Here is a 23,740-nt window from a genome sequence, read left to right as displayed (position 1 = left end):
GTAGAGTCAACTCTTTCCCGTGGGGCATAATTTGTAGTTTGAAAGTCTTTGAGCTAATTAAGTTTTGCCTCTAAGGTAAGAGTTATAGAACATCTCATAAATAAAAACATAACGTGGTAGTGTCAACTCTTGTCCCGTAGGGCATAATTTGTAGTTCGAAAGTCCTTGAGCTAAGTTTTGCCTCTAAGGCAATAGTTGTAGAACATCTCATAAGTGAAAACATAACGTAATAGAGTCAACTCTTGCTTGTGGGGCATAATTTATAGTTTAAAAGTCCTTGAGCTAATTAAGTCTTGCCTCTAAGGCAATAGTTGTAGAAAATTTCATAATAGTTTAAAAGTCCTTGAGCTAATTAAGTCTTGCCTCTAAGGCAATAGTTGTAGAAAATCTCATAAATGAAAACATAATGTGGTAAAGTTAACTCTTGCCCGTGGGACATAATTTGTAGTTTGAAAGTCCTTGACCGAAGTCTTGCTGCTAAGGCAATAGTTGTAGAACATCTCATAAATGAAAACATAATGTGGTAATGTCGACTCTTGCCCATGAAACATAACTTGTTGTTTGAAAGTCCTTGAGTTAAGTCTTGCCTCTAAGACAATAATTGTAGAACATCTCGTAAATAAAAATATAATGTGGTAGAATCAACTCTTACCCGTGGGGAATAATTTGTTGTTTGAAAGTTCCTGAGCTAAGTCTTTTCTTTAAGGTAAGAGTTATAAGATATCTCATAAATCAAAATACAATATGGTAGTGTCGACTCTTGCCCCTGAAATATAACTTATTGTTTGAAAGTCATAAGTTTTGCCTATACAATGTAGTAGTGTCAACTCTTGTTCATGAAACGTAGATTATTGTTTGAAAGTCGTAAGTCTTGCCTTTATAATGTGATAGTGTCAATTCTTGCTCATGAGATGTAACTTGAATGGAAGAAATCGAAGAAAAGAACAAAAATAATAAAAATTATGAAAAAAGAAGAAAATGCAGAAAAATATTAAAAAAATAAAAGTCAAAGAAAATGTAGATGTTGAGAGAGAATAGTAAAAAACTAAAGGTTGATAAAAAAAACAGATTAAATAAAAATAAAGGCTGAGAAAAATTTTAAAAGAAAAAAATCAAAGAAAAATATATATATATATTTTTTAATAAAAGTAATCGTTGAAAGGTGTAAAGGAAAAAAAAAGATTGAGAAAAACTCAAACAAAAAAGAGAAAAGAAAAAATAAAAATAATATAAAATAAAAATAATATAAAATAAAAAAAAAAAGAAGTTAAGAGGAAAACGGAAAAAAGAAAGAATTGAGAAAATTAAAAGTAAAAAGAGAAAATAAAAAATAAAAATTAAAGTAAAATTAAAAAAAAAAACAAATAAAAATTGAAAAATATAAATATAAAATTATTATTTATTTAAGACTAAAATTTAAAAGTCATCCTAATTTTAGTCTTTTATCACTTTATATGTTGGCCCGTGTTACGGGCATATCACCACTAGTTTTATTTCAGAATGAGAAAATAAAAATAACTAATTAAGTCATTTTACTAATTGAAAAGTCAAGAGGCTCATTGCCAAATTTTCTATCCATTCCTTGTTCCTCCCCCACCCTTCTCTCCCGACATAAATTCATATTCAAATTCCTCATTGAAAACAAAATAGCTCTTTGGTTTTGTGGTTTAAATGGGTTCAGAATCTGATGAGTGCCAGGTGATCTTGGGGGTAGATGGGGGCACTACCTCCACTGTGTGTGTTTGCATGCCACTTCTTCCCTTTTCCGACATCCATATCCTCCCTGATCCTCTTCCGATTCTGGGCCGCGCCATTGCCGGATGTTCCAATTTTAATAGCGTTGGAGGTATACCTATATCCTTTTGTTGTCAGCTAGGGAGAATTCTGTTTTGTCAGGAACCGCTAATTCCGTTCCTTGGGATATATAAATTAGTCAGTTCCAATTCTGATTAAGATTTTCAATATGTGAATTGGTCTTGTATAATTTTATTTATGTTGGTTGCTTTATCTGCTTTTTTCTCTACATTAATAAGGGGTTTGTCATGCATTTTCTGGGGTGCTTGTTAGTTATTCGAAAAGAATAGTCACCCAACACTTTTTTGATCTTTAGTATCTAAAATCTAGACTCCAACTATTCTTGTGCTTTTTGGGGAAGGGCGGGAAGAAGATAGAAAGAAATGAAGTAGCTCATAGTAATCAATCAACTATCTCTTAATTCCACACCATTTGAGGTCAACCGAACCTGACAAATGCATCTTATTCTTTTTGGGAGGTTACTCCAAGAAGTGGGTACCTCTCAGGACCTCTGATATCAAGTGCCCAATCTACTGTATCTGCACGTGGATGGATGTTCCAAATTCAAATAATTAAGTCTTCAGAGGATTCATCATAGTCCGGCTATATTTATACTAGTTGTTAACCTGCCACAGCCATCCTTCTTTATCTGCAGTTGGGACTGACTGGGCGGGCAAAGCTCGCATAGCAGAATTAAATAGGTCAATTAATCAGAAGCAAAATTTATATGTGTAATCAGTAGGAATTTTGTACTTGACCATATGCCTAAGGTCTTGAATTATTATGTCATCTTTTAAAGTCTTTTTGGAAGTTATTTTGAGCATGAATGATCATCATTGCAAGTTAATCCGCATTGAATGCAAATTTAATTCTATGAGTAGAATAATTTTGTGTATTTCTATGGATGTCAAATGTTTTCTGCTGTTCAATTGTTGAAGTTATGTTAAATCAACTGCTAGAATGTTTTGCTTATGGTTGAAGTAATGCCATAACATATAAATGTTCTTGGTTCCTAGTAGATATGAGTTTCTTTAGCCATGCGGTCCATGTTTACAGGAGATGTAGCTAGAGAAACACTGGAAAAGGTTATAGCAGAAGCATTGTTTGATGCTGGTGTCAAACAATCAGCTGTTAAAGCAGTTTGTTTGGGTCTATCTGGTGTGAACAATTCAAAGGATCAGGAGAAAATATTAGGCTGGCTGAGGTGTGCGCTCTGCACTCATTTGTTAAAAGATATTTTTGTTTGTGGAGTTCTTGTATGCAACTCTTGAACTTAGTCCCAATAATAGGCTGCTGAAATTTTGATAGGAGCCGAGCTATGATGAAGAAAAGATGAGAATGAAATTTTACTGGTTAAATGAAGTGCAAGGATCTTAAACACAACATTAACCAATAATATGTTGTATGGAGTGGACAAATCTCCAGACAAAGATACTGATAATACTTTTTCCCGTCAGAATTCTTCTAGGTACATATATTTAAACTAAAACATAAAGATAACTCCTAACACATAGATAACTAGTTACTGCTGTAGATAACTGCTATAGATATCTGTTGCTTACGTATTTTATCCTATTTGAAACCAAGAAACTAAGATGGATTATCTCCACATACTTGTCTAAATTCTCTAGAAAATTTTCTTCTAGAGTGTAAAAAAGCAGTGGTATCAGTGCATCCTCTGAAAAGTCGCCTTGTCCTCAAGGCAAAAAGAAGGAAGCCGATGTGCAATGAGATCATAGTTCTCCCAACTAGCTTCGGGGGGACGGTCAGCTAGCAGTTCTAAAGAAGAAGCACCAACTTCTTTGACCCATTGATGTGCAAGCATCTTGGCAAGAGTTATGGTGAGTTCCTAATCTTCAGCAAGAGGAAGAAGGGCTGGTGGTATAACAACTTGTTGACCATGAGCTGAACGGAGCAAATATACATGGAAAATTAGATGGACTTTGGAATAAGCAGGTAGCTCCAGTTCATATGCTACTGGTCCGACACATCGTACAATTTTGTATGGTCCGAAAAATCGAGGTGACGATGTTTAGTACCTACGATGTGCAAAATAATGTTGACGGTAAGGTTGAACACATAGAAAGAAAAAATCTCCAACCCGAAAGTTAACGATGAGAATTAGCTTGCTATTTCATTTGAGTTTAGGCCTTGAAAAGGTTATCCTTGAGAATTTTTGACATGACATCATGATTCAAAAGTTGTTCTTCAAGTTTAGCTGTGTGTGTTTCTCCATGAACTAAAGGAGAAATGGATGGAGGGTTTCTACCATAAACAACCTTGAATAAACCTTGAATAGGGTAGTCTTTGTGGATGAATGAAAGCCTGCGTTAAAAGAAAATTCTACCCATGGTATATACTGACTTTATGTACAAGGCTGCTCCACAATAAATCATCACAAAATAAGATTCCAAGCTTATATTAACTATCTCGGTTTGTCCATTAGATTATGAATGGTAAGACTTACACATTCTTAGCCTTGTTTGATTAAGTCGAAAAAGCTCTTGCCAAAAAGCACCATGAAAGATGACATCCCGATCAGATAGGATTGCTCGAGGAATGCTGTGGAGACGCACAACTTCTCTGCAAAAAACATTTGCAACAGTCTTGGTAGTATATGGGTGAGAAAGTGGGATGAAATGAGAGTGCTTGCTGAGATGATCTACTACTACAACAGCATACCCGATGTATTCCCACAAAGTGGGGCCTGGGAAGGATAAAGTGTACGTTGACCTTTACATCAGATGAAGTAGAGAGAGTGAGAGACTGTTTCCAATAAACCCCGGCCCAAGACAAAATAACAGTATAACAAACAAAAAAACATAAAAACAAAAAAACAAACAACAAAATGGGATAATCCACCACTAGTTACTAAAAGAAACAAGACACCCACAATGTAATCCTATAAATATATATTTGAAATCACAAACATCACCAAAACACTACGAATAAGAAACTACAAGGCACGTACAAAGCACTCCACTTTGCTAGTAAGGACGCACTCCTGCTCACTAACCCTCTACTCTAATTTGCGTCCTCTACGCCTTTCGATGGGTCATGTCCTCCGTAAGCTGTAACTGCTCCATGTCATGCCTAATCACCTCTCTCCAATATTTCTTCGGCCTATCTCTACCCTGCCCGATACCATCCATAACTAGCCCTTCACACCTCTGTACTAGGGCATCCATGCACCTCCTCATCACATGCCCGAACCATCTCAACCTCACTTTCCGCATCTTGTCTTCCACCGAAGCCACTCCCACTTTCTTCTAAATAATATTATTTTTTACCCTATCTCTCCTAGTAAGTTTACAAATTCATCTCAATATCCTCATCTCCGCCACCTTCAACTTTTGGATGTGGGAGTTCTTAACAACCAAAATTGTATCATAACCACCAGATTTGAAGTCATATAATAAAGTCAATCGAGATATCTTCCCCTATTTTATCAGGTGTAGGCAAGGGTTGTAGAAGTTCAGCTGGTGCTAAAGCTTGGTATTTGGCCAGTTGACAAACCAAACAAACATTTTCGAACAAAGAGCTTAACATCATGCTTCATCTGTGGCCAAAAATAGTTGGAGGAAAGGTGCTTCAAGTTTTTCAAATATCCTCTATATTCGACAGAAGCTGTGTCATGCGATTTTGAGAGAAGCTTAGAAGATTGATCCAGAACAACCAACCCTTTCTTGAAATAAAGTTTCTGATCCACCAGGTAAAAATCTAGTTGTTATGAATGGTCTTGGGGATGGGTTTAATAATCTCACAAGTATATGTATTTGCTTGAAGAGGAGCCTTGGAGTAACTGGTAAAGTTGCTGCCATGTGACCAGGAGGTTACGGGTTCAAGTCTTGGAAACAACCTATGGTAGTAATGCAAGGTAAGGCTGCGTACAATACACCCTTGTGGTGTTTTTTTTTTTTTTTTTTTTTCCATAGCGAGAGCTTTAGTGCACTAGGCTGCCCTTTTTGTATTTGCTTGGAGAGCAACTAGCCAGTTGGAAAAATCTATTAGTACATGAATATCAAGAGTCAGAAATTCAGCATTCAATGGCCTCTTTGAAAGATAATCAACTCCCAAATTGTCTTTTCTTGCTTTTATAAACAATTGTGAAGTCGAAGGAAAGCAATTTCGTCTATAATCTTTGTTGCTCATTAGTGTTAATACGCTGGGAAAGGAGATACTTGAGGCGACAATGTTCTGTTCGGACAAAGTATGGATGTCCTAAGAGCTGGTGTTTCTATTTCTGCGAAGCTAGGACAAGAACCAACAATTCCTAGTCATAAGTAGATTTCAAATGACTAGAAGAAGAAAGTTATGTACTAACATAAGCAATTGTTAATCTTAGAGTGGGTAAAAAGTCCCACATTCGTTGGGGAATGGACTGGTGGTTTGCTTATATGGACTTGGGCAATCCTTCTTCCATGAGCTAGCTTTTAGGGTTGAGTTACGGCCAGGTGCCATATCTTTATATGGTATCAGAGGCAGGTTCATCCCTGTTTAGAATCCCGATCCACGCGCTAGTTGGACCCTGGGTGTGAAGGGGTGTTAGAGCGGGCAAAAAGGTCCCATATTTGTTGGAGAATGGACTGGTGGTTTGCTTTTATAGACTTGGGCAATCCTCTCTTTTTGAGCTAGCTTTTGGGGTTGAGTTAGGCCCAGGTGCCATATCTTTACATTTAAAAAACATTTTTCTTGGTAAGTTTAGTGAGGCTGAGCCATTATTCTATAACTCTTCACAAATCTGCGATAATAACCTGTTAACCCAAGAAATCCACGTAGCTCCTTCACATTAGTTAGTACTGGCCGCCCGAAGATTGCGTGAACTTTACTTGATCAACGCCAACCCCATTTTCTGAAATCACAACAACAACAACAACAACAACATGCCCAATGAATTCTCATAAGTCGGGTCTAGGGAGGGTAGATTGTACGTAGACCTTACCACTACTGCGTGGAGGTATAAAGACAGTTTCAAGAAGAAGAAAGCAATGTAAAAAACATAACAGTTAATAAGGAAAGCAGGGTAGAGCCTTCACGAAATGAACAATAACATCAAAATAATATGGTGATCGAAACACAATGAACAACATATGATGATGGGTATCAAAAGCAAGAACTACAAGGATACGACTAATACTATGACAGACACCAACAACCCTAAACCTTCTTAAGGCAACACAACACTCCACACCCTACTAACCTTCTACCCTAATATACAATCTCCACACATTCCTATCTAGTGTCATGTCCTCAGAAATACGAAGCTGCACCATCTTTTGTCTAATCACCTCTCTTAAATACTTTTTTGGCCTACCTCTACCTCTCCATGTACCCACTATCACCAACCTCTCGCACATCCTCACTGGGATGTCTGCGCACCTCCTCTCCACATGTCCAAACCATCTCAATCTCGCTTCTCTTATCTTGTCTGCTACGCAGGGGCCATTCCCACCTTTTCTCGGATGATACGGAATCAAATTACGAAAACTAAAGATGATACAAAAAAGTAAAGATAATCGATAAGATAGATAATTAGACACAAGAAAAGAAGTAACCAAGAACAAAAGAGTATGTCGAACTCAATTACAATCTAATCGAACACCTAATTCCTACGGTAACCAAGAAGGAGATGAATGCCCTCTAAACCAACGTTTCTAAACTAAAGTTCAACACTCTTACTCAATGGAGAAGTATTCATCAATTCATCAATAATCAAGCAAAACTAAGAGAATGAGCTAGCCTCAAAAGTATTTATAGTTTAGGCTAATTATTACAATTTTAGGGCCCAAAAGTGACCCAATTGCAAGAAAAGGCCCACTAGGGGCTGTTTTGATCCGCTCTTGAAATGCTAGAGCGGATCAAAAGCGGATCCAAAGCGCCTTGGGCGCAAGTCCTTTCCAAGAGGCTTTCTAGCCCCGTTTTGCCTTCACTTGCCTCCTCCAACTATCCTTTGACCAATGTGAGTGCGATCATTAACAAATAACACCTTCTTGATGGTAATGAGGCTTCTTCAAGTACCCCACGCTTCATGAACAATCCTTGGATCCTTTGAAGCTCCCGGGCTTGACCTTTAGTGAATGGCTTGGAGCTAATCCGGATTGTATCATCCTCTCCATCTTGAGAAGAATTTGACCTCAAATTCAAAGGGTGATCATCTTCTATCATGTCAAAGAGTGAAAGATCATACACATTAAGGAATCGTTGGTTGGGAATAGTTATTCTGGGATAATTAATCTCGGGATCATCTGAGATAACTTATTCCATCACTATGGTGTAAATGGTGGGATAAGTTATTCCGATATTAACGAATACCTTTAACCAAACGTGGGATAAAATAATTCATCATTTTATCCCGGACTATTTATCCCTTGTACCTCACACCAAACGACCCCTAAAGGTATTGTGTACTTGATATTCCAAAGGAAGGTCAATCTTGTAGGCATTAACATTTATCCTTTCAAGCACTTGAAATGGACCATCACCTCGGGGCATCAATTTGGCTTTTCTTTGGGTTGGAAACCTATCCTTCCAAATGTGCACCCACACCCAATCACCGGTTTAAGCACAAGTCGCTTCCTCCCTTGTTTACTCTTTTGGCCACCTCTTGATTCTTTTTCTCAAGGCGAATTCTCACCTTCTCATGCAACTTCTTCATGGTTTCCATCCTCTTGTCTCCATCTAAGCTTATCACAACATCTCTAGGCAAAGGAGTGAGATCTAAAGGGGTAAGGGGGTTAAAACCATAAACACATTCAAAGGGAGTCATACCAATAGTCGAATGAATAACACGATTATAAGCAAATTCGACTATAGGTAGGTGGTCCTCCCAAGAGGCCATTTTTCCTTTAACTAAGGTGCGCAACATAGAACCCAAGGTTCTATTTACCACCTCCGTTTGCCCATCCATTTGTGGGTGGCAAGACGTTGAGAAAAACAATTTGGTGCCAAGCTTACCCCATAACGACCTCCAAAAGTGACTAAGGAACTTAAAGTCCCTATCACTAACAATGGTTCGAGGAATTCCATGTATTTTGACAACATGTTCAATAAACAAAGAAGCCACATTAGAAGCATCATCAATTTTATGACATGAAATTAAATAGGCCATTTTTGAGAACCTATCAACCACAACAGAAATATAATCCTTACCCCCTCCTTGTCCTAGGCAATCCCAAGACAAAATCCATAGAGCTGTCAAGCCATTGGCGTTGAGGAGTGGATAGTGGGGTGTATAACCCTTGAGGGAGAAGGCAGGATTTCGCACTTTTACAATCCATACGTTGGCCACAAATTTTAGCAACATCTTGACGCATCTTGAGCCAATAGAATTGTTCCTCTAGGATTCCAAGGGTCTTGTCAATTCCAAAGTGACCCATCATACCTCCATCATGTGCCTCTTACAAACAATTCCCTCCATGAGCTAGAGGGCATACACAACCTTTTTCCTTTGAACAAAAACCATCAAACTTGGAGTAAGGTGTAGAGGCACTATCCCTCTCCTACCTTTCCCTACCCCATGTCTCATAATCTTGATAGATTTGAGCAAATTTGGGTCCTCGGGGTACATTGTCTTTAGACTCTCAAATCCCATCAATTTAGAAGACAATGTAAAGATAGTACATGCTTCCTAAACAATGCATCGGCTACCATATTTTCCTTTCCTTTTTTGTAATGAATTACATAAGGAAAAGTCTCTAGGAAAGCAATCCATTTGGCATGTCTTTTATTGAGTTTATCTTGGGCCCGGAGATGTTTCAAGGATTCATGATCGGTTTCGAATCACAAACTTCTTGGGCCACAAATAATGTTGCCAATTACCCAAGGCTCAATCAAGGCGTATAACTCTAGATCATAGGTGGAATAATTTAGAGTTGCGCCCTTGAGCTTTTCACTAAAATAGGCAATAGGTTTATGATCTTGCATTAAGACGACACCTATTCCTACCTTGCATCACATTCAATCTCAAACATCTTATCAAAATTGGGTAATTGCATTAAGGGTGCGGAGCTAAGCATAGGCTTCAAGGCTTCAAATGCATTGGCTTGCTATCTTCTCATTTAAAAGGTTTATCCTTATGGATCACCTTGGTTAAAGGAGCGGCGATGGTACTAAATCCTTTGACAAATCGCCTATAGAACTAGCCAACCCATGAAAGCTTCTTACTTCACCAATGGATTTCGGAGTTGGCCAATTCTTGATGGGGTCTATCTTAAGATTCATCCACCTCGACTTCTCTTGAGCTCACAACAAGTCCCAAGAAAACAACTTGATTCACACCAAAAGAACATTTTTCAAGATTAGCATACGACTTTTCTTTCCTAAGCACTTCAAACACATTTTGCAAATGCAAGACATGTTCTTCAAGCGATTTGCTATAAACTAGAATATCATCAAAGTATACCACAACAAACTTCCCTATTAACGGTTTCATCACATGGTTCATCAACCGCATAAAGGTACTTGGAGCGTTGGTGAGGCCAGAAGGCATGACCAACCATTCATATAGACCAAACTTGGTCTTGAATGCGGTCTTCCACTCATCACCCGGTTGCATTCGGATTTGGTGGTACCCGCTCCTAAGATCTATCTTAGAAAACACACAAGAACCATTTAACTCATCAAGCATATCATCCAAACGGGAATTGGGTGGCGGTACTTTACCATTATTTTATTGATGGCTCGACAATCAACACACATGCGCCATGTCTCATCTTTCTTTGGCACTAGCAACATCGGGATTGCACATGAACTCATGCTCTATTTGATATAGCCCTTGTTAAGGAGTTCCTCAACTTGCCTTTGGAGCTCTTTTGTGTCCATTAGATTACTTCGGTAGGCGGGCTTGTTGGGTAATTGAGAACCCGACACAAGATCAATTTGATGCTGAATTCCCCGAAGTGGGGGTAATCCTTGGGGAAGCTCCTTTGGGAACACATCTTCATAGTCCTGCAAAACAAGGGAAATAGAATGAGGGATAGGAGAAGCAGAGTGGTTAGCCTGAAAAACATAGGCTAGGAGAAGAATGGGTGTTTTGTCATCCTTCTTTTTGAAAAGATCTTTGTTCCTAGCCAACATCACCAAGGGACTCTTCCCTTTCAACCTCCTTTTCTCCTCTTCTTCATTTTGCTCCTCGGTTTGGTCCTCCTTCTCACTTTGTTTCTTACCCTTCTCTTTAAATTCTCTCAATTTTTGGTGACCCTCGTTCACTTGAGATGGCGAAAGTGGATGAAGAGTGAATTTCCGACCATTCAACTCATATCACATCACAATGCACCTCATCATGATAATTCCCGACCTTGAATCGAATCACCACTTGCCTAGTCACCTTCAACTCACAGTCATTTAACCATTGAAGCTTGTATGGTGTGACATGTTTGGTTGTGGGAAACTTCAAGAAATCAACCAAAGTAGCACTAGCCACATTAGCACAACTTCCGCTATCAATGATCAAAGAGCACACATTTTTCTTTATAAGACATTTACATGGAATAAATTCTCCCTTTGACTATGTCATCTATTGCCTTACTAATCATTGCACGCCTCACAACAAAATTTGGAACCTCATACTCCCCATCTTGAGGCCAAGCATCTTTATTATCCTTCTTTACTTGCTCAGCTCATCTTTTTGGGACCCCTCTCCATCTTGGGCTTTTTCATCATTCTCATATTCCAATCCCACCTCTTCTCCAAGGTGATACAATTTCCCTTCCCTAAGGATCACATTTCTCCGTTTGGGACATTCACTTGCCGTATGTCCCCACCCTTGACATTTAAAACATTGAAAACCTTTAGGATTAAGAGTAGGATATTTGTTACCTTCATTCTTTGGAGAGTACTTTAGAGTGATCTTCTTTACGGGCTTCTTGTCATTGGACTTGTAGTCTTTGTTCTTGTCATTGGACTTGTAGTCCTTGTTCTTGTTCCATCCCGACGGCGATTGGGCTACTTCTTTATTCTTACTCCAAGTATTGGTAGATGAGTAGCCTTTTGGTTTGTAAGTTGCCCTTTCTTTGATATCCCTCTCAATCTCCAAGGCCGCTGGGAAGATATCTTCTATGGTCTCGAACTTGTGGATAGTCATGCATGAGGAGATATCTTTGTTCAATCCAACCTTAAAGCGTATGATGTCATGGTTCACGTTCTCTCGATGGTTGAGCTTCAAGATCAATTGTTGGAATTTATCATAATAGGCCACAACACTCTTGCTACCTTGCCTCAAGTTGTACAACTTGGCAAGTGTCTCATGCCTATACCTCTCCGGAACATATCTCTGTCTCATGAATACCTTCAAGGCATCCCATGGAGGGGGTTGTCCTTCATTCAACACATTTCCAAATCTTTTGACATAATCCCACCATGTATTGGCATACCCTTCAAAATGGGCTATGGCATAACAACTTTTCTTCTCTTCGGTGATATCGTTAACTTAGAAGATCCTTTCATGAGAGGACTCCCATGAGAGATAAGCTTTGGGATCACTTTCGCCTTTGAAAGTTGGGAGACTAACCTCGATTGAATTAATGCTTACATCTCGATCCCTATTACCTTGTTGGTTCCATTGTTTATAACCTTGGGGGCGGTTTCCCATGTTCCCTCTTCCATTAGGCGCCGGACCAAATCTTCCTCTTCGACCTCGGTAACCTCGTTGATCTATTGGTCTATCTCTCATTTCCTCTACCAATATGTCGGCTTCATTGAATTCTCCAAACTCCGCTTGTTGTTCTTCCCTTTCTTCCTCGTTTACTTGGATGGTTTGGTTTCGGTTAAGGGGTGCTTGGAATGGGGGAATTTGGTTTAGTGGAGGTTGGGGTATTCGGGTTTGAGATTCATCATGTTGCATTTGGTTGAATTGAGGTTGGAGTGGACGAATGGGATTTCGGTTTTGTGGATATGAAGTGACTTGAGGAATGGAATCATGTTCTTGTATTGGTGGAGTGATAATTGGGTGACGGTTTTCCGAGGACATATGAGCCAAAGGATTTGGAGCATGCCCACTAGTCGAAGCATGGTAGTGTTGAGGTGTGTATAGGGATGGGTTTTGTTGACCTTCCACACTATCCACTCTTCCACCAACAAGGGATGCACTACCTTCAAGAGAATCCACCTTAAGGTCAAGTGAATTTGTCTTAGTGTCCATAGAATCAATTTTTTGATTGAGAGTTTCAATGGCCGCTGAGATAGCATTTGTTGAGTGGTTATCCATGGCTTGTGGAGTTTCGCCTTCCGTAGCCATTGTACCTATGAATAAAAACACTCAAAAACAACAAACATGTTAGCGTTAGATAAATTAACCTCACAAACTCTTCACACCTTTGTTTACCTCACACTTGGATCACAAATGTTGAAATATCGTTTATACTTCGTGTGGTAATCGACGTGTCAAGTTCTACTCTTGATCGGATTGGATTCTTGTTTGATGGACTCAAATAAAGATGTAAGGACTTGGATCAAGAATTAAAAAGAGAAAAGCTTGAAAGAAACGAGACGATGAATGAATTCGGATTTAAGAACTAATCATCCAACTTAGTAGGTGGATTACTAGTTGTTGATAGTTTTAAGAATCAAGAGTTGAATTTATGAATCAAGGAATGAAACTAAGGAATCAAACCTGAGTAAATTGGAGTTTAGAAGTGTTAGAATGCATTTGGAACTTGAATTGGACGTTGGGAAGGCTTGACATGCGTTGGGGAGGTGTCACACACCTTGGGCGCACCTCTAGAGCACTTCCAGCGCAGGTGGGGAAAGCTGCTCACTGTTTTGAGTTGTGGCAGCAGTTCCAACGCACCTCCAGCGCAGGTTGGACGCAGGAGAGCCGAGAGCCCCTAGACACTGCCTTGAGGTGCGGCAACAGGCTGGGAGCAGCTGCAGCACACCTTGGGCGCAGGTCAAGGGCAAGTTGGCTGCCCCTTGCTTGTTCCAAGGCCAAAAATGCACTTCTTGATGCCCTTTGTGTAATTTTCTCTTGGAATGTTCTTGAAATCTTTTTAGATGCTCAAACACAAACACCCTTTTAACTCTTTTTCTTCCTTCTTTTTGGATCAAACACCTTCTTTTGGATGAATTTCAATATGATTATAACAATCTCCTCAAGAACACACCAAGAACACCAATCTTTCTAACTTTTTCTCCGGAGCTTGGAATGAGTTGAAATTTTGAATGTAGGTACTTCTTAGCCTTCTAAACTCATTCCAAACATCAATTTCTCCAAATTCTTCACCAAAATCTTTAGATTTTCAATCCACTTGAAACGTCTTCAACCCAAGCTTCCAACAAGGATAAAACTCTCAAATAAGCTCCGATTTGACTCAAATTTGGTTTATAGACTCGTATAGTGTTAGGGAATGCAAATCTAACACTAGAAACAGAAAACACAAAAATCAAAAACTCAAAATATGACCTAAGACCTAAAACGTGAATAGTAATTTTTTTTTTGTGATTTTCGATTTTCTAAGACGACTAGACCCAAGATTGACTTCGTAGGAATGAAATCAAACTCGGCTTTGATACCAAATGATATGAAATCAAAATACGAAAACTAAAGATGATATAAAAAAGTAAAGATAATCGATAAGATAGATAATTAGACACAAGAAAAGAAGTAACCAAGAACAAAAGAGTATGTCAAACTCTAATATCCTCAATTACAATATAATCGAACACCTAATTCCTATGGTGACCAAGAGGGAGATGAACGTCCTCTAAACTAACGTTTCTAAACCAAAGTTCAACAAAAGTTGTCCAATACTCACTCAATGGAGAAACATTCATCAATTCATCAATAATCAAGCAAAGCTAAGAGAATGAGCTAGCCTCAAATGTATTTATAGTTTAGGCTAATTATTACAAATTTTAGGATCCAAAAGTGACCCAATTGCAAGAAAAGGCCCACTAGGGGCTGTTTTGATCCGCTCTTGAAATGCTAGAGCAGATCAAAAGCGAATCCAAAGCGCCTTGGGCGCAAGTCCTTTCCAAGGGCCTTTCTAGCCCCGTTTTGCCTTCGCTTGCCTCCTCCAACGATCCTTTGACCAATGTGAGTGCGATCATCAACAAATAACACCTTCTTGATGGTAAGTAGGTAGCGGTATGGACTGCGTACATTTTACCCTCCCCAGATCCCACTTTGTGGGAACACACTGGGTTTGTTGTTGTTGTTGGTGTTGATGGTAAGGAGGCTTCTTTAAGTACCTCTCGCATCATGAACAATCCTTGGATCCTTTGAAGCTCCTGGGCTTGACCTCTAGTGAATGGCTTGGAGCTAATCTGGATTGTATCATCGAATAACCTTATTTCTTATCTTATCACTCCTAGTATGCCTGCACATCTATCCCAACATCCTCATCTCTGCAACATGTGTCTTTTTAACAGAGAGTTCTTAACTAGCTAACACTCTACTCCATACAACAAAGGCGGTTTAAGCACCAATTGTAGGGCTTACCTTTAAGCTTAGGTGGTACCTTTTTACCTCACAAGACTCCGAAAGTAAGCCTCCACTTCATCTATGCCTCACCAATGCAATGTGTGGCATCATCATCGATGTCCCCACTTCCCTTAATTACAGACCAAAGATACTTAAAACCCGCTCTTGGGATAGGTTGTGTGTCAAACTTTACTTCCACACTACCTCATGCATCACATCACTAAATTTACATTTCAAATATTTTGTTCTGGTTTTGCTCAATCTGAAAACCCTTTAGACTTCAGTGTATATCTCCAAACTTCCAACCTAGCATTAACTCTATTTCGAGTCTCATCAATCAATACTATATCATCCGCAAATAACATACACATAGACACCTCATCCTGAATAGAACGCGTCAACTCATCCATCATCAAGGAAAATAGTAAAGGGATCAGGTGCAACCCCATCAGCTGGGAAGTGCTCTGAGTCTCCTCCCACCATTCGAACCCGAGTCTTGACCCTATCATACATGACCCTTATCGCCTTAATATAAGACACCGATACACCTCTAGCCTTTAGGCACCTCTAGAGGACATCCCTCGGGACTTTGTTATAAGCCTTTTCAAGGTTAATAAACACTATATGTAAGTCCCTCTTTCTTTTCCTATATTTCTCCACTGATCTCCTCACGATATGGATGGTTCCAGTACTCGATCGTCTCGACATGATTCCAAATTGGTTCTCAGAAATAGACACCCTTCTCCTTATCCTCGTCTCCACTACTCTCTCTCAAACCTTCATAGTGCGACTTAGCAACTTGATAACTTTGTAATTGCAACAATTTTGGATATCACCCACCTCCATTCGTCAAGCATTTTTGCTATCTTAAAAATAATGTTAAACAACTTAGTTAACCACTCTGTACTATCCTTATTTGTGGTTTTCCAAAATTGCATCGGAATCTCATCCAGATCGGTCGCTCTTCCCCCACTCAACCTACTAATAACATGTTTAACCTCCTCAACGTTAATACACCTACAATACCCAAATACTTGAAGACTCTCAGAGTGCTCCAAATCACCTAACACGATGTCCCTGTTCTCTTCTTCGTTCAAGAGTTTGTGAAAGTATGTCTGCCATTTTTGCTCAACGAGGATCTCTTCGCTTAACACCTTGCTCTCACTATCCTTGATGCACTTCACTTAATCTAAGTTGCGAGCCTTCCTTTCTCCTACTTTTGCAAGCTTATATAATTTTTTATCCCCTTTGTCCCCTAGCTCGACATACATGCATTCAAAAGTTGTCATCTTAGCTGCCATAACTGCTAACTTAGCTTCCGTCTTTACTGCCTTATAAACTCCTTAAGCGTCCATTTTCCCTCCTAGTCGATGCACTCCACCAACTTTGTATACGCAACCTTCTTAGCTTTCATTGCCTGGGACTTATCCATTCCACCACCTATCACTTCGACGACCACCAAAGTTACCCCTTATACCCCTAACACCTCTCTAGCTGCTTCCCTGACACAACTAGAGGTTTTATCCCACATGTTTTTAACATCCTCGCTACTACTCCAAGACCTCATACCAATCAACTTCTCCCCCATCTCTTTAAGAAAGGCAGGGGTCAGGCCACCTATTTAATCCTCAGTCTGTCATATAAGGTCTTCTTTCTCCTATCCCTCTTAGTCTCCTAGTCAATCATGAAAAGCTTGTGTTGGATGGTAAGATTCTCATACGGGATAACCTTGTAGTCCTTGTATCACCCTTCTTAAGGAGTAAGTAATCTATATGAGTCATAACTACCATGCTATGGAAGGCGACCGAGTGGTTCTGCCTTATTGGAAAACATGAGTTAGCAGTCGCAACTCAAAAGCTCTAGCAAAATCTAAAAGCAAGGCTGAAAGAGAGGCTCCACCTTGTTTTGTCCCTAAAACCAAAGCTTCGATGCACATCGTCAAAGCCACCAAAAGAATCCCCAGTATGACCATGAAAATCTCCATGAATGAAAATCTTCTCAGTGTGCGGTACACCTCTTCTGACTTTGTCGAAATCCTCCCAAAAATGGTTTTTGATCTTCTCTTCCAGGTCCACTTGTGGCACATAAGCACTAATAATATTCAAAGTAAGCCCTTAAACGATTAGCTTAATCGTGATCCTCCCGACCTCCATTACTTGCTCTTTAAGGTCTGCGTCTACTAAAATGCCTACTCCATTCCTATCCCTAGCTGTCCACATCCCAAGCCTTGGTTCCTACCCATTTGGTCTCCTGGACACAATCTATATTAATCTTTCTCTTCTTAAGAATCTTCACTAGCTTTATGGACTTCCCTGTCAATGACCCTATGTTCCAACCCCTACTCTTAGACTCTTCACCCACTTACCGCTTCTACCCCTCCCTTCTGCCTCAACCGAAGACATGACCCTAGTCCACTATCATTCACCGAAGCCACTTAAAAGATGTAAACTACACCAGAATATACTTGAAGATGCTGAATCTAGTGCATAATCAGAAATGCAAGATAGCAAGCAACTATGCTATAATTCAGAAAACAAGCACTATATGGGCCATACCGGAAAACGGGGGAAGCAAGCAAGAATATAGAGAATGAACCACAACTGTCAATCAAGATATCAATAATCTGAACTCTACAATAAATCAGAAAAACAAAGCAAAAATACGGAGAATCATAGTTTGGATCAGAACAAGCAAGGAAGAACAAAAAATGAAGCAATAATCCACACTGTACTATAAATCATAAACAACAAGAAAGAAATATAAAGAACGAACAAAGAGGACTCCAAGAGCACAATAACATCAATGCAAGTGTTAGATAAAGATGGGAAAAGTAAGGACTCAGGGATGGGAATCATTGGGATTAAGCTGAGACAGAATACAAATGATTTATTTTGCTTGATATGATGGATTCCGATAAGTTTGATGCTAACATTAGATGCAAAAATCTTGTCTCATAGGGTCACTTCGTTTTCCAATGAGCTACGCCGGTGTCGGAGTTGAACGCTGCTGCTAGTACCTATAAGATGATGATAAAAAGAATAGTCCTAGTCGGCTTCTATTGCCCTTAGAGTGAGAGAGAGATAGTGGGTGAAGGGTGGGGGGAAGAAATAGAACGTCGAGATGATGTTAGCTGGATCACCAACGAGATCGGTAATGGATAGATGAGGGTCGTGGAGAAGATGAACCCTAAGAGAGAGAAAATTGTGTCAAAGTTAGAGAGAGAAAGTTGTGTCAAGTTCCAAATTAAAAACAAAATTAACTTTGGGATTGAGAGAACCATATTTTATTTTTCTCCCTTTTTGGAATCATTTGACCCAAAAAAAGAAATGTGGATTTGTCCAAATAAGCATTTAGAAGTCTTGACATAAAAGACTATCTTTGAGAAGTTGAGAGCAAGTTGCAAATGATGCTGCTCAGAAGTCTAACTTATACCAAGATATCGTCAAAGAATACAACAATAAATTTGCACAGGTGGGTTCTAAACAACTTATTCATAGCACTTGGAATGTAGGAGTAGTAAGACCAAATGGCATAATAGTGAAATCATAATGGCCAGAGTGCGTACAAAAAGTAGTTTTATGAATGTCTACAGGATTGACACGTATCTAGTTAAACCACAACGTAAATCAATCTTCGAAAAAACAGATGTTCCGTGCAATTCACGAAGAAGCTCATCAATATTAGGGATTGGGTACTTATCTGGAATAGTGATTTGGTTGAGACCTCTATTATCAATGCACATATGCCATGTGTTGTCCTTTTTCTTGACGAGGACATAGCTAGCAAATGGACTAGTACTCGGCCTTATAAAATCCTTCTAGAGTAATTCAAACAGTTGTTTTTCAATTCTTGATTTTTGAAAGTATCAATGATACTGGTAGGGACGGATGTTGGGTGGTTTTGAGTTAGGAATCAAAGTGACAGAGTGGGTGTGTTGGCGAAAAGGTGGTAGTGCATTGGGTTCTTCAAAAATTGATTCAAACCCTCAAAACAAATTTTGAATATCAACGGGTGGAGAATTACCTAAAGTATCAGCCTCCTTGGAGAAATACTTGAAACAACTGTTTCATTTGATTCTCATGGAACTCCTTGAAGCTTATCTCGTTTCCCATTTAAATTGAAATAAAAACATCTCATTCCAGTTATCTTGGATTGTATTTAAAGAAGCAAGCCACTTTATTTCAAGCACCAAATGTACTCATCCAATGGAGAAAGGAGAGAAATCTTGAACAACAGTTAATCCAGGAAATTTCACAAGGATATTTTTGCACAGACGGTTGCAACGTATCACATCTTCATTGCCAATCTGGACTACGAGATAAGGCACAACTTGAACAAGCGATTGTAATTCTTCAATTTCTCAGAGATAAAATTGTGGGATGGCCTAACTATCAACTAGACGCAACACCTTGCATCCTTTAAGGTCCCTTGAAGTTTCATCGTTGTGCCTGTCATGTTACCTTGAAACACATGGAATGAAATTTCAGCTAGGTCAGCTGTCCTTGCATCTCCATCAGTAAGGTCATTGGCATTTGTTCTAGGGATTCACCACCTTTAATTTTGTCATTTATCTCCATAAAAGTGAGAGTTGCTGTCTTGCAATTTGCAATTGTCACTTGGTGCAAGTTTCTCATTACACCTAAAATAGAGTTCTTTGGTTGTGCGATTCTGCTTCTCTATATCCCAAATCACGATTTGGAGAAGGATGAGGAGGCATATGTGTAGAATTTAGATTGGTTCGTGACACGAGTTGGTTGCCTATTGATTGGTAAGGAACTTCACGTGCGGAAACAATTTCGATTGTGTTGGATTGTGAAAGATTTGGTCACTGAGAACCTTTATGCCCACGGTTGGAACCAACTTTTTGCTCAAATTCCTTTGCAAGGCTCATGGCTTTATATATAGTTTTGGACTTGTGGATTCTCAAATTTGCTTTGAGTTCTTCTTTAAGCCCAACAAGGAACAATCCGAAAAGACAATGTTCTGGCAAATTCTTGATTCAGGCGAATCGTTTAGCAAATTCTTGGCAATATTCTTGTACTGTGCCCAATTGTCGAATGCTGCATAAGTGTTCATCTGTATTCCGCGATTCAGCAGGGCCATAGTTCTCTTGTAAAGCTTTAACAAGGTCTCCCAACACAATAGTGTACTCTCATTGTTATTCCACACAAAAAGATCGGCGCATCACCCACCAAATACATAGCTGCTACATCCACCTTTAGATCATTAGGAGTTTGGAGTTTGATACTACTGAAAATAATTTTCACTCTTCAAAATCCAGCCACGAGGATCTCTTCCTTCAAATTGAGAAAATTTCGTATTCGTGTATGGCTTATGAGTTGGATTCTTCAACCACCAAGGCATCTCCATGTCAACATCAACATCCTTAACCCAAGAAGCTCAAGTAGAGCTTCTGATGTCATGATGACAACTGTTACATTCCATACCTTTTCATTTAGCGGACATACCCGGATCAACATCAATTTGAGTACCATTGGATTGAGCCTTCACTGGTGCATTTAGTGCTTTCAAACGTGATGTTACATTAATTGCTGGACATTTGATCATGAGAGGGCTCACTTCCACGGTTTATGAGTGGTTGTGTTGCTGGTTCGTTGGAAGATCTTATAGATACCATCTTGGATCTTGCTGCTCTGATCCTAAAATGATACAAACTGGTAGAATATAAGTAGGAACAATAATAGTATATAGAATTCTCCATGGGAAAGGATTGTATTGTAGCATCTTAATTGGAAAAAAGATTATAGTGTAGTGTCTGTAAATAGGGTTTCAGTGTAATAATGTAGATACACAATTCAATAATATTTTTATCTTATATTTCTCAGATGGTATTAGAGCATTGTTGAGAAATTAAGTTAGACAGGTCATCGTGCCTCGATTTTCGTGACTGTTAGGTATGATTTGTGTCCTTGTCAATTTTCGTCAATATTATGCGGAAACCACCACCACCATTTGGTCCCACTCTCTCGCTTCAAAAACCCAGCCAAACCCACCTAAAAATACCTCCTTATTCCCTCACGCGTCGATTAGAGGTGCGACTTTCTCGAAGAGATTTAACCATACACTGACACCAACAATTTCTCTTTTCTAGTAGGATTGTGCCATCATTCTGACCTTACCCATATAACTTCTCTCAAATTTTAATCACTTTTCAACTGTCAAATTCAATAATTTGGTGACCTTTGTCAGTTTTTCGGCAAGATCTGTCAAGACCCCTTTTGATTTATGCATAAGTTCATCAGTGATTTCGATTAGTCTTATGTTTAAGTGAGGGGATCAAACAATCAAACATCACAATTCATGAAGAGTTGATGAGGGGAGGTTGTTTTAGAAGATCTTGACCTAGATGTAGTTATTGTAATAGGCTTGGACACATTCGTGATCGTTGTTTTGGAAGATCTCGATCTAGGTGTAGTTATTGTAATAGGCTTGGATACATTCATGACATGCTATTTTTAACCTAAGTGTAGTTATTGTAATAGGTTTGGACACACTTGTGAAATATGTTATTTTTTGCATGGTCGGCCACCTAAAAATGCTAATGTCGCTCAGTCTAACACTGCAGGTAATCAATGTATTTATTTATTTGAAGAGAAATATAATGAGTATATTCAATATCAAGCAAGTGAGCAGATGTCTCTACCAGTAGCTTCAACTCAATTGCACAGTTTTCCTACATTTGGATCATGGGATGGGTTGTGGACTGGCACTTCCGATCATATTTCTGGTGACAAATCACTTCTGTCAAATATTATTTATTCACCGTCTCTTCCGGCTACACTTTAGCCAATAGTAACCAAACCAAACCAAAAGGAGTTGGTTAATCTAATCCCCCATCCTCTGCAACTTTAAATTCTGTTCTTTATGTCCCTAGTTATCCATTTAGTCTTGCATTAGTCAGTTGTTTGACTCGTGCTTTAGATTGTGGCATACTATTTCTTGAGGACTCTTTTGTCATGCATGACCGTAGTGTAAGACAAACAATTGGTGTAGGATATGAATCACAAGGCCTCCACTACCTTACCTTTCCTAAATCCTCCATAGCATGTCCTGTTGTAGATTCTTCAAATGTAATTCACGAACGTTTAAGTTATCTTAGTTTGTTCAAGCTACAAAAAATAATGCCTAGTTTGTCTAGTTGGTCCACATTAGAATATGAGTCGTGCCAACTTGGGAAACACACTCGACCTTTCAAAATAATGCTAAGAGTCGTGCATAGTTTATACTTAGTTCAATTTGATATTAGGGTCCTAGTAGAGTCAGTTCAACCTTAGGGTTTCATTATTTTGTTAGATTCATTGATGATTATTCACGATGTATTTGTATTTTCTTAATTAAAGATCACTTTGAATTATTTCCTATATTCAAGAGTTATTGTGTTGACATACAAAATCAATTTAGTCTCTATTCGTACCTTTCGTAGTGATAATGCCTTAGAATATATGTCCTCCCAATTTCAACAATTGATGACTCATCAGACTTTTTGTCAATACACCCCTTAACAAAATGGAGGAGCCCCTCACCAAAATTGAGTAGCAAAGAGGAAGAATAGGCACCTTATTGAGACTGTTTACACTCTTCTCATTCAATCCCATGTTCGTTTTGAGGCGATGCAGTTCTCTCTTATTGCTATTTAATTAATCGGCTGCCCTCATCGTCCTTTCAAAATCAAATTGCTTATTCAATATTGTTTCGTCAGTCATCTCTGTACTCTCTTCCCCTCGTGTCTTTGGGAGTACATGTTTTGTTTATAACTTTACCTTAGAAAAGATAAATTAACTGCTCTTGCTCTCAAATGTTTCTTTCTTTGTTATTCTCGAGTGCAAAATAGGTATCGTTGCTACTCACTTGATCTTCATCGGTACCTTAAGCCAGCTAATGTCACATTTTTTGAGTCTCGACCTTACTTTACGTCTTCTATTGTTCCTGGTCATCTTAACATATCTGAGGTCTTACCTACATCAACTTTTGAAAATCCTACCGTTACTTCTATATCTCCATCCATAGTGTCACCAGTCTTATCTACACCGACTTTTGAAGACTCTACAGTACATACCATCTACAACTCCATCCACAGTGCTACCACTCCCGACTTATCATCGTCATCCACGTACGACATCAGACTCAGATGATTCCAGTCATGCACCTATTACATACTCGTCTCCTTGTAATCAATCGATTGCACTTTGAAAAGTCATATGGTCCACTCATAATACTAACCCTCATCATACCCTTTAAAGTTGTCATTGTCTCATCACCCCATTATGCCTTTATATCATCGTTGTCCTTTGTCTCCATCCCTAAGTCCACAAAATAAGCACTTTCTTATCCAGGATAGCGACATGCTATGATTGACGAGATGTCTGTTTTACATGCAAGTTATAGGTGTCAAGTGGGCGGGGCTGGGTCAACCCGGAACCGGCCCGTGAAATTTAGCCGGGTTGTGGTTAGGTGGGCCGGGCTGGGTTCGGGTTCAACAGTAAATTTTTTAAAAACAACCCTGAACCG

General features: G+C 39.0%; 1 protein-coding gene across 5 annotated transcripts in view; it reads left to right on the top strand.

The window, feature by feature from the left end:
• The first annotated feature begins 1,504 nt into the window (after positions 1–1,504).
• The window catches only part of LOC107857540 (N-acetyl-D-glucosamine kinase), a 46,856-nt gene continuing 24,620 nt past the window's right edge, over positions 1,505–23,740 (top strand). For 2 of the 5 annotated variants that reach the window (XM_016702330.2, XM_016702331.2), the window contains exons 1-2: positions 1,505–1,846; positions 2,851–2,998. In XM_016702330.2, the coding sequence (XP_016557816.1) occupies positions 1,672–1,846; positions 2,851–2,998 (323 nt within the window). In that variant the 5' untranslated portion in view covers positions 1,505–1,671. The remainder of the gene's footprint in view (positions 1,847–2,850; positions 2,999–23,740) is intronic. The other 3 variants (XM_047406310.1, XR_001670875.2, XR_001670874.2) reach the window with 3 other exon arrangements.

Source organism: Capsicum annuum, chromosome 2 (genome assembly GCF_002878395.1).
Source record: "Capsicum annuum cultivar UCD-10X-F1 chromosome 2, UCD10Xv1.1, whole genome shotgun sequence".
NCBI lineage: Eukaryota > Viridiplantae > Streptophyta > Magnoliopsida > Solanales > Solanaceae > Capsicum > Capsicum annuum.
The sequence above is the reverse complement of the archived record's forward strand: the minus strand, read 5'-3'. Positions and strand labels throughout refer to the sequence as shown.